Source organism: Mustela nigripes, chromosome 2, assembly GCF_022355385.1.
Source record: "Mustela nigripes isolate SB6536 chromosome 2, MUSNIG.SB6536, whole genome shotgun sequence".
Lineage (NCBI taxonomy): Eukaryota > Metazoa > Chordata > Mammalia > Carnivora > Mustelidae > Mustela > Mustela nigripes.
Window position 1 is genome coordinate 91,890,244 of NC_081558.1, and position 15,831 is coordinate 91,906,074.

General features: G+C 49.9%; 1 protein-coding gene across 2 annotated transcripts in view; it reads left to right on the forward strand.

Moving 5' to 3' along the window:
• The window catches only part of EPHB1 (EPH receptor B1), a 418,928-nt gene that overhangs the window by 396,987 nt on the left and 6,110 nt on the right, over positions 1-15,831 (forward strand). For both annotated transcript variants that reach the window (XM_059390963.1, XM_059390964.1), the window contains exons 13-14: positions 8,527-8,676; positions 14,969-15,162. In XM_059390963.1, coding sequence (XP_059246946.1) covers positions 8,527-8,676; positions 14,969-15,162 — 344 coding nt within the window. The remainder of the gene's footprint in view (positions 1-8,526; positions 8,677-14,968; positions 15,163-15,831) is intronic.

Genomic DNA, 15,831 nt, shown 5'->3' on the forward strand with positions numbered 1-15,831 from the left:
TGGATAATCTGTCAGATGCTTACATCAGGTGAAGAGGAGGAAAAAATCAAAGGGTGATAGTCAACTCAGTGAGGATGATGGAATAAACCCCATAGGCTTCCCACATGACTGGACAGAGGTCTCTGAGCTGTGCCAGCAGAGGCCACATTGTCATGGGAGGGGCAGGCCCAGTCCAGGAAGCCCGAGTGCCCTCATGCGTAGGGCAGGAGTGCAATGCAAGAAGAGTGTGGTGCCTGAGCTCATGGGGGAGACAGGGGCAAAGGTGGGATGGCCCTCACAGGTAATTGACAGAGACAGGAGCCACAGAGACGTGGGGACAAGTGGGAAAGCCCAGGAGTCGTCAGTGCAGAGAACTGTAACTGGTTAGGGTGGTCTTGGGGCTGGGAGTAGGCAGCAGTGAAGCAGTGGGGGTGGGAGTGGGGCTCCAAGAAAAAGCACCGTTCTTGTATTTTTCAGAGAAGCCTTGGGTATGTACTGGACATGGCACAGGAAAGGGAAGGTAGAGAGATAGCAGCGTGGTTGCCTAGCCCCTTCCTCAGTCCTGCCCCTCTCCTGTTCCCTGATCCTCCCCAACAACCTTGTCAGCCAAAGGTCCCAGAGGCCTGCCGTCCCCACCCCACCTTGGGAGCTGGGCTGTTTTCCTCTCAGTGGCATGGCAGATTCCTTCTTGCTGAGCACTGGCTCCCTCCCTAGTTACCATCAGTCCAGCCTCTGGGAAGGTCAAGAGCAGAGAAGCCACAGCCCTCTGGGCCACTTAATCCAACTACTCACTCGAGAGGCCGGCTTTTCAGGATCATTGAGAGCAAGGCCCAGGTTTCTGGGATTGCACCAGGAGAGACCCAGTCAGGGGCCATGTCAGAGCCGATCAGAGCCCGGTCAGAGCCCATGACCATTTCCAGATTCTCTGGAGAGTGCCCTCTTCAGGGCAGAAGTGGTATTGTTCCCTGGCTTGGACCAGAGAAGGTACCCATGGTCAAGTGAATGAAGGCAGCCCGTGAATTATTTATCTGGGGCCCTCCACACTTATTTTTTTTTTTTAATTATAAACTCAAGAAGTGCTATATGACAAAAATAATAAGAAGAAGAATGTCTGCCCACATCTCAGCCATCAGGGACTATTTTGAGGGCGAGTAGTAAAAGACAGCTGTTTGCCCGGCTGCTATAGTACAGAGAGACAGCGTCTGGTTGGTTGAACAGAATTTTTTTTTCCAGCTGGGAAACGTCACCGAGTGGGCCTTTCTGTTCTTCACACATGAAACACACACTATCATCCGCATATTTTTAGTTAATTTATGTCCAAATAGGCCTTTCTCTAGCTGCTGGAAAATGATGTTTGGGCTGCAATTACCTTTTGCAGCAGCTCACAGAAGGGTTTCAGCACTCACAAAGCTCAGGGGAGAGGTAGCAAGGACCCCACCGACTGTAAATCTCTCCATTTGTAGTTATTCAAATCACATATTTTATTACTAGTATGAAATACATTGTGTCATTCATTTTGGAGGAGCAACTAATGCTTCAAGAAAAGCTTTGAAAAACATTCTATTTAGAAACAATTTTGTCTGAAGCCAATGCAGTGTGTCTTTTTGGGTTGTCTTTTCTCTGTTATTTGTGTCATTTGCATGACAAATAAGACCATCCTCTCCAAAAGCTCACCTGTTCCTGCAGCCTGTTTCCCACCTCAAGTTCTAATTCTCTGTATGTTGTATCATAATCCTTAGCATGGTAATAAATTACAGTGTCACCATCAAGATTGTGGCTTCTGGAAAGAAATAAGCAGCAGGGCCAGATGAACTCTCTCAGAAGATGGAGAGACTGTTTTCATGCAAATTCCTGGCTTCCTGGGGAACCAGGAACAGCCTCTTTATTATATAGACTCAATTGCAATTCTGCAGCCAGAAGCCATTTCCACTGGCTGTTAGAAGCTGGTAACACTCAAGAAAGATAACCTTTTAGGCAGAACCTGCTTTTCCTTCCTGGCTGATACCGGTCTTATCTGGAAAAATCACTTTGCTGATTAGGTTGGGGGAAACGGGTCAGTGTACTTTCCAAGCGCTGTTAAATAGAGACATTCATTCTAATATAACTTCTTAATTTAATGGTTGGACCCCCTTGGTCCCGGGCAGTGGCCAGTGACTGGGGAACCAGAGGAAGGCGTAACCCACAGATGCACCCTGAGGACAGGGCCATCAGTGTCTGGACTGTTTGACAGTTCATGGTAGATGTCTTACCCAGGCTGACCAGCTGCACAGGTCAGGATGGTCACTGCTGCACAGTGAGTGTCCAAAGGCCACTCCGGAGGGACACTTTCTGTGCAATGGAAACTTCACTTCAATAAGCCCTGCATTTCCCTTAGGTCACAACTATACTTGATGGAAACTTTGGTGAAACCAGCTTGCTAACTTTTTCTCCCCCATCATTTTGAGATCTTTCAAGGCTTAGTGCAGTGTTGCCAAACACTCACCATATATATAGCCATTCATTCCCTCTCCCGTGGCAGATATCGCTCATCAGCCATGGCCCTCTTCCTTGCTGAGCTCAGATGAAGTCTCAGAATCCTTCTCAACCGAGACACTAACAATGCCCAGAGCCCGTAATCAAGAAACCTCACTCAGTCCCTGATTTATGCTGGGCTGGTCTATGACAGTGGTTCTCAAAGTGTGGGCACCACACTGGGAATTTGTTAGAAATGTAAATTCTCAACCCCGCTCCCCTTTCCCCACCCCAGAACTGGTAAATTCGAAAGTCTGGATTAGAGTTCTGTGATGTGTGTTTTAACAAGACTTCCAGATTCTTATGTACACTGAGATTTAAGAACCACTGTTCCAGGCCAGTGGCTGTGACTAATGACTGCACATTAGAGCCACCTGAAGCATGTTAAAATGTTAAAACCTACCAGTGCTTAGGCTTCACCACAACCAGAAATTCTAAATAAATTAGAATACCCACTGGCATTTAAAAAAAAAGAAAGAAAGGAAATACAAAAAACAAACAAACAAAAAAAAGCGAAAAAACCAGCCTTCTCCAGGGTGATTCCAATGGTCAGCCAAGTTGGAGAACCACCAGTTTGGGTTTTCTGAGTCTGACAGGAATAAAGGTATCGATGCTGCCTTGAACTCTAGCTCTACAACTCAGGTGTGGCTCCCTAGGCCTGGAGCAGCCAGCTGGGTCTTCGGACCCTCTGGTAAAGTGCGGGTGGACTCTCCCACGGGAGTGCCATGACTCCCCAGTGAGTAGGAGGAAAGTCATGGTCAAGGCTGCCTTCTGACACTTGTCCTCATTACCACAGTGGGGGAAGTGCCATGGAGCTGCCTCTTGACATCCTCACCACGCAATGCTCACGTGGCTGAACAAAGGGAACGTGTATACCAGGCTGGGTCCAATCACCAGCACGGAGGCAATGTCACGGAGGGCCCCGGGGCTTCTCTGCTGGCCTTCAGTCTAAATGGTAGAAGTGCCTCTCACTCCCAAATCCCACTGCCTCCTAAGGGCCGCAGGAGGTGGCAGAGCTACCTGGGAATTCAGCTACAGTGCTTCTAAGCTAGGGCCTGAGAAACATTTATATACTCAATGTGTTAGTTTCCTGTGACTGCTGTTACAAAGTAGCACAAACTGAATGCTTTCAAACCCCCCCCCCCCAATTTTTTCTCTTGCTGTTCTGGAAGCTAGAAGTCTAAAACCAAGGTGCTGGCTGGATAGCGCTCCCTCCCAAGGCTTTAGGGAACAATTTGTTCCATGCCCTTCTCTTAGTTTCTGGCTGTTGCTGTCAATCCTCGGCCTTCCTTGGCTCACAGGTACATCATTCCAATCTCTGCCTCCATCTTCCTGCATTGTTCCCTCCTATCTGTCTCTGTGTATTCACAGGACCCTCTTCGGATACCAGTCTTTGGCTGCTGGGTCCACCTCTTTATCCAGTATGATCTCATTTTACTTAGTTACATTTTGAAATACCCAGTTTCCAAATAAGGTCACATTCACTGGTACAGGAGGTTAGAACTTGAACATATTCCTTTGGGGAAGGGGGGCTGAGTGGGATACAATCCAACAAACACAACCCAATAAATCTTGTTTAATGGTAACAATAATACATTGAGTGGTTCACACATATATCATGCTGGATCTTCCCAACAACCCCAATATGTTTTATATGCTGTAAACCTTTTGGAGAGTTGTTTATTGTGGAATTCAGAGATATTGCATGATGCTCTTGGTCATAAACCTATCGCTTCCAGACTTCCAGGGGATTCCTCATGCAGCATGGTCCCAGTATTTGACGGACAAGTCTTTTATCACCACACTCAGTATTCATGAGTGTCTTGATTCCTGCTACATGCCCACTGAGACTTCATCTCACACAAGATGGCAGAGAAAAGCACTGTAGCAATGCCTCTCGCCCACGCAAGTGTTACTTTTATGGGCATCACTGGGATAAGTTGTCAGCAAGGGGAATGGGTGTTATGCTCAGACTTTGGCTTCCAAAGCTCCACAATTGACTGAGTTTTAGAACCAAAGCTATGAGCTGTTATGTTTAATCTCACTGTGACAAGAGAGTGAGCTGGCTGGGGAGCACTGGGGCTATCCACTGATCATTGAGAGTGGAGCTGAGTCTCACCACGGACTGCCTCCTCTCCGCCAGGGTGCTGGGCAGCGTGGGTCCCACCTCAATGCTTTTGCAAGGCTGGCTGCGGCTGAGGGACTGATGGATCTCTATGCGGAGACCTTCGACCTGGTGGTCCCACGCAGGTGTGGGTTAGCTGCGTATAACCCACTGCCGAATTAATCCCCTGCTGAGTATCTTCTCTTAGTTCATCAAATTACACACACGCACACACACTTTAGAGTTTGCCTTATACCAGGATGAAAGCATGATTATTCTAAAGCAGTGGATTTCAAACTTTTGAAGAATTTCTCAGCAGCACAACCACTCAGTGTAAAGCTTCATGTGGAAGGTCAGGGTCTGAAGTCTTGTTGGGGAGATTAGGGCCTTGATGGTGATGAGATGCTCCTCCCTTTTCTTCTCTTCTTCCTCCCACACATCCCAGCAGTGGCCCCGTGGCAGCTCTGGGGAAACTGGGTCCCTGCAGAATGCAGACTGTCTTCACGTCCCTGGCAATAGCAGTCATCTGGTGTCTTGGAGAAAGAAACCCTGTGCTGGGGACAGCACACCCTTGAAGACCACTGTCACCCTTTCTTTGCCCATGTGGACACAGTTTCCTTCCCAATGAGCCTCAGCTGTTCCTCAACCCCTGAGAATTCTTCCCTCCTGCTCCTTCCCAAATCACACATTCTCTGTGCTCTCATGCCTGCTTTGGTGAGAGCCAGTGACTCCTAGAGCACTTTGCAATCATATGAGTACATTGGCCCTGGGCCTTCTGGCCCAGACTTCTCTCCCAGCAGGAGGACTGTCCTCTCTAGCAGACCCCTGCCTGCTGTAACACCATTCCATTAACTTTTCTTCCAGTCTCCCTCCGTGGGGCTGGTCACTACACCTAAATTAATAGTTTTCCTTTCACATAACCAAAGACAAGTTAGATAATCCTCACCATAATTACCTCTGAGCATCAGAAGGCAACACAGATGAATTGATGTTTGAAAGGCTGAGAGAAGTTTAAAATTCCCAGGAAGGAAAGCAGCCATCCCTGTGCTGCACCTCGCCGCCCGCCCGCTTCCCCTTCCTCTTGTTTGCCTTGGAGGTCAGCATGGACCTGCTCTCTCGGCTAAGTGAGAGAGCTGGTATGACAAGCTGTCACCTGTCTGTCCAGGGCAGCTCTTCTGGAAGGCTCTGCTCCCTACTGGGATTGGTGGGGGGCGGTGGCCGTGACAGGCCGGACTCAGTGCTCAGTGAGGCCCGGCAGCGCAAGGTGGCGGGGAGGGCCGAGGCGCTTTGCCAGCAGGCCCAGCGGGCCCCGCTCCGCCACTTTACATGCGAGAGGGAGCAACTCAACAGCTGTCACCGGCAGCCCCTGGGGTCCGCTCCAGACTTGGCAGAGAGGACACCTTCAGACTCCCAAACCACCTCTTTGAAATTCAGAAGAGCCACTTCACGCCCCTCCCCCTCTCTGACACACACAGACACACAGAAGATAAGCCCGAACTCTTACCCACAGACCTACACAGCCAAGCTTTCTCTCCATCGCCCACTCTGCTCTCACACATACTGATAAGTACTCAGTCACAGAGCCCTGTTCTCTCTCTCTCTCTCTCTCTCTCTCTCTCTCGTGCGCGCGCGCACACACAGTCACATTCTCTCTCTCTCTCACACACACACACACACACACAGTCACATTAATTAAACTCCTGCTCTCTCCTGCCTCACTTAACCCAGGTATTCTGAGAGAACAGAAACCCCTCCCCTGGGCCCAAGCCTTCTCAGGGTGCGGAGTCCACTCCCTTGGTGGACCCTGGCCTCCAGGCATTCGATGACTCCTGGTTCACTGGCTGAATTTTCGCCCCTCTCTTCCCAGACGTGGGTGCCTGGTAGATAAAGCCGGTGAACCCACTGCTATTCTGGGGCCAGCGAGAACAAAGCAGCTGAGTGCAGCAGAGGCCCAGGCCTTCCCTCTAGGCATTTGTCACGCTGGCATTTGAGCAGAGGCTATCTCCCACAGCAAAGGCCTGCTGTCGTCCTCAGGGGAAATCAGGGCTGGCTCCTTTGCAGGAAGCTGGATGTGTACCTGGGGAGGTCCTAGCCGGGTAGGGGTCCCTACTCCTCCCAGACCCGGTCAGGAAACCAGATATAAATACACTTTGCCTCTTGCTCCTTTCTCTGTTGCTCGCCCTCAGATTAACCACTTACACATTTTAGAGGTATTTGTGCCCAAGTCCAACATGCATCTTTGGTGACTGGAACAGATCCGGAGCGGTCAGTATAAATATAGCCTCTTTCGGGTGGAGGCTTGAGTCCGCTGTGGAGGGGAGGGAGGGAGTCTGTGTATTGTGCAGGCAGAGTCCAGGCAGGGGGAAAGGCTGGGGAGGGAAAGCCTGCCCCTTGGCAGGAAGACATGAGAATGAGGATCGTATTTGTTCTAGAGAGGGATGAGCTGGGGAGAGCAGTGCTGGCAAGTGCCCCCACTTCACCTCGAGGAGCTGAGGGCATCCCCTGCTCTCTGCCCCTGCCCCTCCCTCCCCCTAGGGGTGGCCAAGCTCCAGCCATGTCCAGCTCCCCCTTGCAGCTGGTTATCATCCCCATTCTCATCCTGGCACCTGCATACACTCCTACCTGCGTGGGCTTCCCTCCTCCCCCGTCTTTGGTGAACTTCTGCTGCTTGTCCCCTGGGACTGAAGATAGAGTGGAGTAACAGTTCTCATGCATGGGGCATGCCAGGCCCTGTCCCAAGCACTGTGTGGATAGGAACTCACATAATCCCCCCAGCAATCAGATGACATAGGTGAGATTGTTCCCCCCATTTTGCTGATGAGAAGGAGTTGCACACAGAGGTTAGGTAACTTGCCCAAGGTCACATAGGTTGAATGGGGCTGTACTGGTTTCCAGACCCATGCAAAGGCTCCAGGTGCTTGCTCTTAAACCCTCAGGACACTGGTCCTGTGGCTTCGTGGCCACCTTCACCACCCACTGTCTATTACATTAGGGCGTCTACTCTGGCCCTCAGACACCCTGTCTCTGCCTCAGCTTCACCCTCCTCACTTTCTGTCTTGCGAACGACACATTTTCTGTGTCTGTTTTCTTGTCTTCCTTCCCCACTCCCTGTGTAGCCTGAGGGCAGGGACCATGCCTGGCTCATGTCTGGAACACCAGCTCCTCAAAAAGGACCTGGCACGAAGTAGAGCTCACTGCCTAACATTGACGGAAAAAATGGAGGATAGCCATCCTTTAGGTACTCAAAACAGGCCAAGGTCTGGCAGACAAGCTAAGGGCCAAGCAGAGAGCCAAGCTGGAAACATCCAGTGTGGGTTCGGAGGGCAAGAAGGAGAAGCAGACATAGGAGTGAAAAGTCTATCTCCAGCCTCCAAATATCAACCTCCACCGAAAGGCAGGGAAGGTGGCCAGCGCCTACAGAGACCTGGCACTGGGCCGCTCAACCCAGTGCAGCCCAGGGCTGTCCTCAAGCTGCAGGGTGAGGAACCCCCCCACAAACCCCAATAGGTGGAACACAAATAAAATGGGGTAGGGGGCAGCAGGGTGTGACCTTGTAGTAGAAGGCCCCCAGGAAGGACTGCTTGCCATGTTCTTCCTTTTTGTGTTTGTTTTGCTTCCCCCTGACTCAACATTAGGATCAGCATGCAGGGAATTGGGGACCAACAAAACCCCAGCACAGCAACCACCTCACAGGTGTGCCCAGATACGGTGTCAGACTAGCACGGGCCACACAAATCCCCCACCACTACCCAACCCCTGTACGTGGGTGCAGAATGAAAGCTAGCCATACGGGGTGGGCTCTTCTGGCTACCGTAATTCACAAGGTGTAGGAGGCCCGAGGGGAGTGGAAAGGACATACAGACCGAGTTCATTTTCTCCTGCCTTCAACTGGAAACCTGACAGTTGGGCTGACCAACTTCTCTGTCTTCCAGGGAGGGAAGATCCCCGTGAGATGGACAGCTCCAGAGGCCATCGCCTACCGCAAGTTCACGTCTGCCAGCGATGTCTGGAGCTATGGCATTGTCATGTGGGAAGTCATGTCATTTGGAGAGAGACCCTACTGGGATATGTCCAACCAAGATGTGAGTATCGGCGGTAACCGATTGCCATGAATCCCCAGCCAAGGGTTCTCATTGGCAGTGGCAAGCCAGCCCTCCTATCTGGTGTCAGCTCAGGGCCTTACAATCTGAACCTGAGGTGTCCGGGCAGGGGTACAAGGAACCCCTTGACACCAGTGTTTGGGCTAATCCAAGAGTCCGGCATGGAGATGTGGTAACGCCAATAGCCCCACAGGCACCCGTAAAGGTGCCTGGGCCAACCCAGAAGCCCCAGGAGCTGGTTCTGAATGACTGTGGACCATGATCTAGGACAGGCCCAATGGCAGGAGTTCTGGCCCTTCTTCAAAGCGCCCAGGCTGTGTGCTGTCCTGCCATGGGTGACAGAGGGGAAGCGGAGCTGTCTGCTCTAACAGATGTGATGCCTTGAGCAGGTTGCAGTTTCTCCGTCATTCACACCTCTCTGCTTTAAAGACAGGAATCCTAAAGGACCCTTCTTTGCTGAAAATCTACTCTTTGGTGGGGGTGGGGGGGTTGCTCTGTCACCTCTCAGTGAAGGAAGAGCTGATGGGGCTTCCCAAAGCTGGTCACATTCAGATGGCCCACAGGAGCAGAGTTATCTGAGCAGAGGGGATCAGCACTGCTCCAGGTTTCCCTCCAAGGACAGAGGTGGGCAAGGAAGGGAAAGAGTCATCTGGAATGCTTTAAGCAGAGGTGTTCCAGATGGGATCCTTTGCTTCATAACCACTGCAAGGTGAGGAAGACTTCTGAGGATGATTTGCTTTGCTAAAGCCCCAATTTAAAGTCATATCTGGATTTCCACACTGCGTTTGGTCCTGGGCTGTTCCTCCAGACCATTCCGCTTCTGTATTTTCAATACCTGCCCTTCCTCGGGAGCGGAGCAGATTGCTAAACCAGCATTCCTCCATTCCGCTTACTCCGCCCATCCCCTTGGGGGCGGTTATTGCATTTCCCAACCTAGCAGCTGGAGGGGCAGGGCCATCCCCAGCACACTTCTCCAACCAGCGTGACTATCCACACCTCCCTGCTTCTGTGGCTCTGAGGTATGGCTGACTTGAGAAATCTGGCCTCGGCAAGCCCTCTGTCCCACCTGAGGTATAGAGCCACAGCAGGTGCTGAGAGGATCAAGAGAGGTGGCTGTGTAGGAGCTCGGGAAAGCTTTCCCAGGGGGAGTGTGGGGACTGGACGGGCTCCTCCCAGCCTCCAGGGGTGCTGCGGCATCGCTGGTAAAAGGGTTGCAGGTTAACTAGGTCTCAGGACCATGTGAGGCCTCTGGGTCCCCTCTCATCTCTGATTATCCATGCCTCACCTCTGCCCCTGGAACATGTCAAAACAGAAAGTGTCAGAATTGATGTTGAGGCTGCGTTCACGAAATCAGTGGCCTCCGGGTCCCATACAGACTGTTAGAGTAATAGATGGGATCCAGAAACATGGAGGCCCTTCCCTGAGACTTTAATCCTATTAAGAACAATTCAGCACACAAAGAATGGATTCTGAAACCTTCTGCCAGGCGAGATTTGACATTCAAGATATTCTCAGCAGATGAATTCACCTAGGCTGAAAACAAATGGAATTTCCGATAGCAGACTTCCAGAATTCCCAGATCAGTCATTCAGCAAACACTCATCACTGCTGGGCATGGTGCTTGCCGCTTCTGTCCCTGGGTGTCCACAGTCCGGGGGCATGTACACTGGGTGGTGGGAACACTTAGAAGGAGGAGGTAAGGAGGGCTTTCCAGATATTTGACTCTCGAGCTGCGTCTCAAAGGGAAGAGGAATATATGCAAAGTAGCAGTTTATTCCAGTTTTGTGGTATTTCTCCCAGACAAGTCCCCTCAACATGGCCCTGAGGGCAGTTCTTCTCTGGATGGAAGGAGGTGCCTTTCGCCCCCTCGGAAAAGGCCTGGCCTGAGAGACAGCCAGGAGGGGCCGCGGCTGCCCCGGGCTGCAGCTCCACTCGTCAGAAACCAGGAGGTGGTGGCAGTAGAGGATTCTACAGATGACAATTGAAAGGCTTTAAGAAAGGGAATTGCAGAGGCAAGTCGGAGTGCTGGTAATTGGGCTTCCGGAGCCCAGGAAGGTCTTTGAACATGTACAGAGAGTTTGTCAGCCAGAGAGAGAACTTGGAAGTTCTGCTGCTTGGATCTGATTGACAGAGATAATGAGAGTGGCAGTGTCTGTGGAGAGGAGCTGCGGTTTTACTGAAACATCAGAGCTCGACTTAACCCCCTCTGCCCTGGTTCCTCCACGACACTGAGCTTCTCCACTTCGGTCTCCCCTGCGGAAGGTGGAGCAGGTGCCGCCGGACTCGCTAATGAGAAAGACCTGTCTGGGCGCTACTGGTAGCCCACAGAGGATGGGAGGACCCGAGGAGGGGCCCCGCTCCTCTCCCAAGAAGCTCCAGTCACTTTCTCTGAGGCACTGGGGTCACACCAACAGCCCCTGTCCCCTCCCAGCCCCTGCCTTCTCCAGGTCCAGGGGAACAAAGGCGGCCCCTCCCCCCTCCCTGCCCCAGCCTCCTAGGGCCCAGGGTGCTGGCTTGTGCTGGCCTTCAGGCCCAAAGGTTGCTGCAGACCATTCCAAGGGAGCCAGCCACCTATTCTCCCCGAGTGACAGTTGCCTCATGTGGTTCTCTTACTCCCACACCCTCGCTCTCCCTTCTCTCTGGAGATGCCATCTGATCTCGTTCTAAGCTCCAGTGTTTTCAACAGCCATTTATCCCAACCTGCTACAGAACAAGGAAAGGGACCCAGGACTCACTCTGATGAATTCCAAGAGTCTGCTCAGATGACACTCTATGCCCCCAAGCTTGGTCTGTATCTTTTCACACAGTTCAAACATGGTAGCAGGTGTTTACAGCCCTTGGCTGGCCAGATGGAAGGGGCTTCTCCCTGTCTCCTCCCTGTTTTCCACATCTGTTAGCAAGGCAGGCATGACCAAGAATGGTCCCCAAACCCCACTAGAGGACCACAGTTCTTTTTTTCAAATGATGATGTTTTAATTTGATTTTAAGTTATATACTCAGAAAATTTGGAAAATACCCAGATCCTTAAAAAGAGTCAAATTCTCCAAAGTCACAGCATTTCAATGAAAGACTTAAGCAGCAGATAAATCAATTAATGACCAAAATAATTTTTTCTTTGGGGTGAAGAGTAAAGGCTTTTTTTTTTTTTTTTCAATGTACAAGAGACATCCATGGCTTCCAGAATATCAATTCAAGTAGTAACAACAAAATGATCTAACAGAAATAGCAAATGGCATGAAGTTCCATTTTGTAAACACAAGTGTGACTATCCTCTATCTTGGAAGGTGAGAAATAAGGATCTGGTATTCATTAGCTCCCCCACCATGTGCTTGGTGCTTCTCAAACACTACCTTCTAGGCCTTCAAGTGACCAGAAGTGCAACAGTAACCCCCTTTGCCAAGACAGCTACTGTGTTACACGTGGTAGGAATGACAGCCCCCATCTGATGAAATGATGCCTTCTGCTGTTCACGTGTATGGTGCTGGACATCGCCTCGTCATGTCATCTAATCTTTTTACTAACCTCATCTGTGAAATTTCCAGAAGTCAAGTGACTCTCCCAAGGTTCTCAAGCAAATAAGAAGTGAAACTTGGATTCGAACCCAGGCCACCAATGTCTTTGTGCTTAGCTATGATGCTATACCGTCCCCAGCACTGTGTGTGGGTCTGCCTCCTGGCTGACCTGTGGGGAGGAGGGATCAGTGGTTCTGATGTCCTCTTGAAAAGAAAGACGGTCTACCAAGCGAACAGAGGAAACACAAAAGCAAATGGCAGGACAGTCTTCAACATGTCCAATGAGGGGGCGTGCAGAGGAGACATGGGAAGCATAGCTCGGTTGCATTTGATCCAGAGATTACAGAGAGATGATCCACTGTGTGCACAGGTCCCCCAGGCTCGTTCATGGCACTCTGCCCAGGAAAGCTTGGGTCAGTGGGTCATACCATAGAGCTGGGCCTCCTGCTGAAGGGCCCTGACTCTGGTGCTCCCTCCGGTTACGGGCAGATGGGAGAGAAGCTTGCCAGTGGGAATACATACTATTTGGGGCTCTAGCATCAAATAATTTGAGCAGAGATGCCAGCAGTTTAGAGGAACGTGAGCTGCCCTACACTGGAAGACTTTGGGGGCCCCTAGCCTGATGAGGGTTTGAGAATAGACACTAGACCCTCCCGCTAGCCCTACATAGCTTGTCCTTAGGGAACCCAAGAAGAGCCATACAATGGATAATCCCACTTGTCTCCACAGTGACTAGGGACTTTGTGACAGGGCCCCTCAGTCTGGCTGCCTAGAAGGAAGTGGAAAAAGGTGCCAATTTATGAGCCAGGCTGATGGAAAGGCTCCCCGGCCACCCTTCCTCATGGATGACTTGGTTGAGCTCCATACCCCTGCTTGCTGCCATGAAGACATCAACTCCTGGACTGTTCTCCAGGCTGATTACAGTGGCAGCCCAACAGAGGCCTAGGGAATGAAGGCTTCACGATACTCCAGACTTAAAATCAGACCCTCCTGCAATGTCTTCTCAGTCCTACTGTTTCCTAACTGTGGTTCCCCAGGCAGGTTATTTGCACTGTGTGCCTCTGTTTCCTCCTGGAGAAGTGGGGCTGTAATGCCCTCCTAAAAGGAGAGAAGGTGATTTGATTGGCAGGAGTTTGGCTAAAAGTCTGTCAGCGGCATAACATAAAGTGAATGTCTCCAGTCCCCAGTTTGTGGATAGTGCTAATATCGGTATGGTTTGTATGCTTGTTGGTTTTCCCACCACCTAGAAGAGAAGGAATAATACACCTTGATTATCTCTAATGACTTCAGGTCGTATTATTTCATGCCCCACTTTATGTCCTATATACTGGGCATAGAATTTGTAAAAATATAAACTGATTGAAAATGCTTAATTTCTGACAGATCTACAAGGTTAAAAAAAAAAAAAGAAGAAGAATGAAATGAATGTGACATTTTTTTAAAGTAGAGGCAAAAACACCTGAAAATCCCTGAACTCCAAATTATTTCCTTTGTTGTTTAAGGTGCTTGAGCTGTTTATTTTAATATAAAATCAATGTATAATTATTATAGAAAATAAAAACACAAGCAAAAAGAGAAACATAAAGAGCACTCCTGGGTCTACCTGCCCAGAGGCAACCGTCATTAACACCATGGTATGTATCTTTCCAAGGTCTTTTGTATGCATGGGTGTAATTACTGTTTCTTGTTTTGTTTTGATTTTTGGTTTTTTTTTTTCCAAAAGCAAGATTATACTAAACCTGTAGTTATGCCGCCTGCTCTTTTACCTAATATTACAATGTGAGTACATTTCCATTTCAATAGGTACATTTTTGCAACATCACTCCAAGGCGCTCATTGTATTCCAGGCCTTCCATTGTGGTAGGAGGGAACCATAATAAATTCACATGTTTAGCACTGGGTCGTTTACAATTATCTTCACGATGATGGAAAAAAAAAAAATAGAAGAGGCATAATTGATTTAAATGAATTGGAAATTAAGAAGTAAGGTGTTAAAAAAATAAATAACTCTTACAACATATGAAAAGTAGGAAGAAGTATTTAAAGATCTGGAAATCTGAACAAAATTGTCCCCCAGAGACTGCGCAAATCACCTAAGCCTGATCGGGAAGGTTCATTTTAGCTCACTCGCCGTGTTATTTTGACCGCTGTCACTGTACTTAACCAGTTTACGTAGCCAAATTATCTTCAACCCAATGCATGGTGCTGCATCGTGGAGAAGAAGGCAAACAGAGCACGGGAAGCTTCCAGAAGGGCCCTGACACAAAGTAGGCTCTCTATCAAATGCTGATCCCTTCCCTCCCTTAGCAGTGTGAGGACCAGGCCACTACAGGCTTCGCAGGGTATCCTTTAAAACTAACAGACTCATTAGGTTTCCCAAGTGCCATTGCTCCATCACTGCCCCGTGCCACCAGCTGCCAACAAGGCAGAATGGTGCCTGATGTCCCGATACAGAGAGGAGAAGTTCAAGCCATTCACCAGCTCATCCTTCAGGAAGCATTGACAGAGATTCAGTATGTCGGGCCTTGCTGCACATGCTGAGGACACGAAGGAACAGTGAGACATGGTCCCTACTTTCCAGGAGCCCACAGTCTAGGGCAAAAGGCCAAGTACATATACAGCCCATTATGGTGAGAGGTACCTGAGCATGGAAGGAGAGCTCCTGATTGAGGGAAGCTCCATCCTTAAGGGCTAATTTATGAATTTATGACTGCTGGTGTCTCTTCACCCCATCATACCTGTCCCCATGTGCGTCACTGCAGGTCATCAATGCCATTGAGCAGGACTACCGGCTGCCTCCACCCATGGACTGTCCAGCTGCTCTGCACCAGCTCATGCTGGACTGTTGGCAGAAGGACCGCAACAGCCGGCCCCGCTTCGCGGAGATTGTCAACACCCTGGACAAGATGATCCGGAACCCGGCAAGTCTCAAGACTGTGGCAACCATCACCGCCGTGTGAGTTTCACAGAATGGCGTGGTTCCTGGGTGTGGGTGGTCGCACTGCTGGGGGCAGGCCCAATAGCAAGGCTGCTAGCCTTTAGATATGTTAACAGTAAGGGTGAGGTGCCTAAGTTTATCCACCAATGGAAGAAACTCCAAGACATCTTTCCTTTTTTTTTTTTTTTTTCCCTCACCTCTCTAAAGTATTTCCCACTCCCAGCATGGGCTATGGGCAGATATCAAGATACCCATCTGGGTTTCCACCTTCTGCTGGCTCTGTAATAATTGAGGAGTGGTAACAAGGCCCCACTTCTGAGAGATCCTATTTCCAGAAGGTACCCTTTCTGTTAACCACACCAGGTAGAGCTGCAGACTTGGAACCTTGGCCAACTTATTGGCAAGTAAAAGCTTTGATTGCTGTGGGGCATAGACAAAGCCTTTGGATTGTTAGGAGAGAATGCACAGAATGACTTTGGGTTCCTGTCAGCAACAGTCAGCTCTACGTTACTCTCTAACACTGCAGTGTTAGCTGGCTGATTAGTTGATCTTTTCAACCATAGTTTACTGGGCACTTACATGCTAAGCTCTATGCCCATTGCCAGCAGTATCGAATGAACAAGATAGACCTGATTCCTGCCCTATTGGAGCTTAGAATCATTTAGGAGTGCCAAACCCAGAGGATCA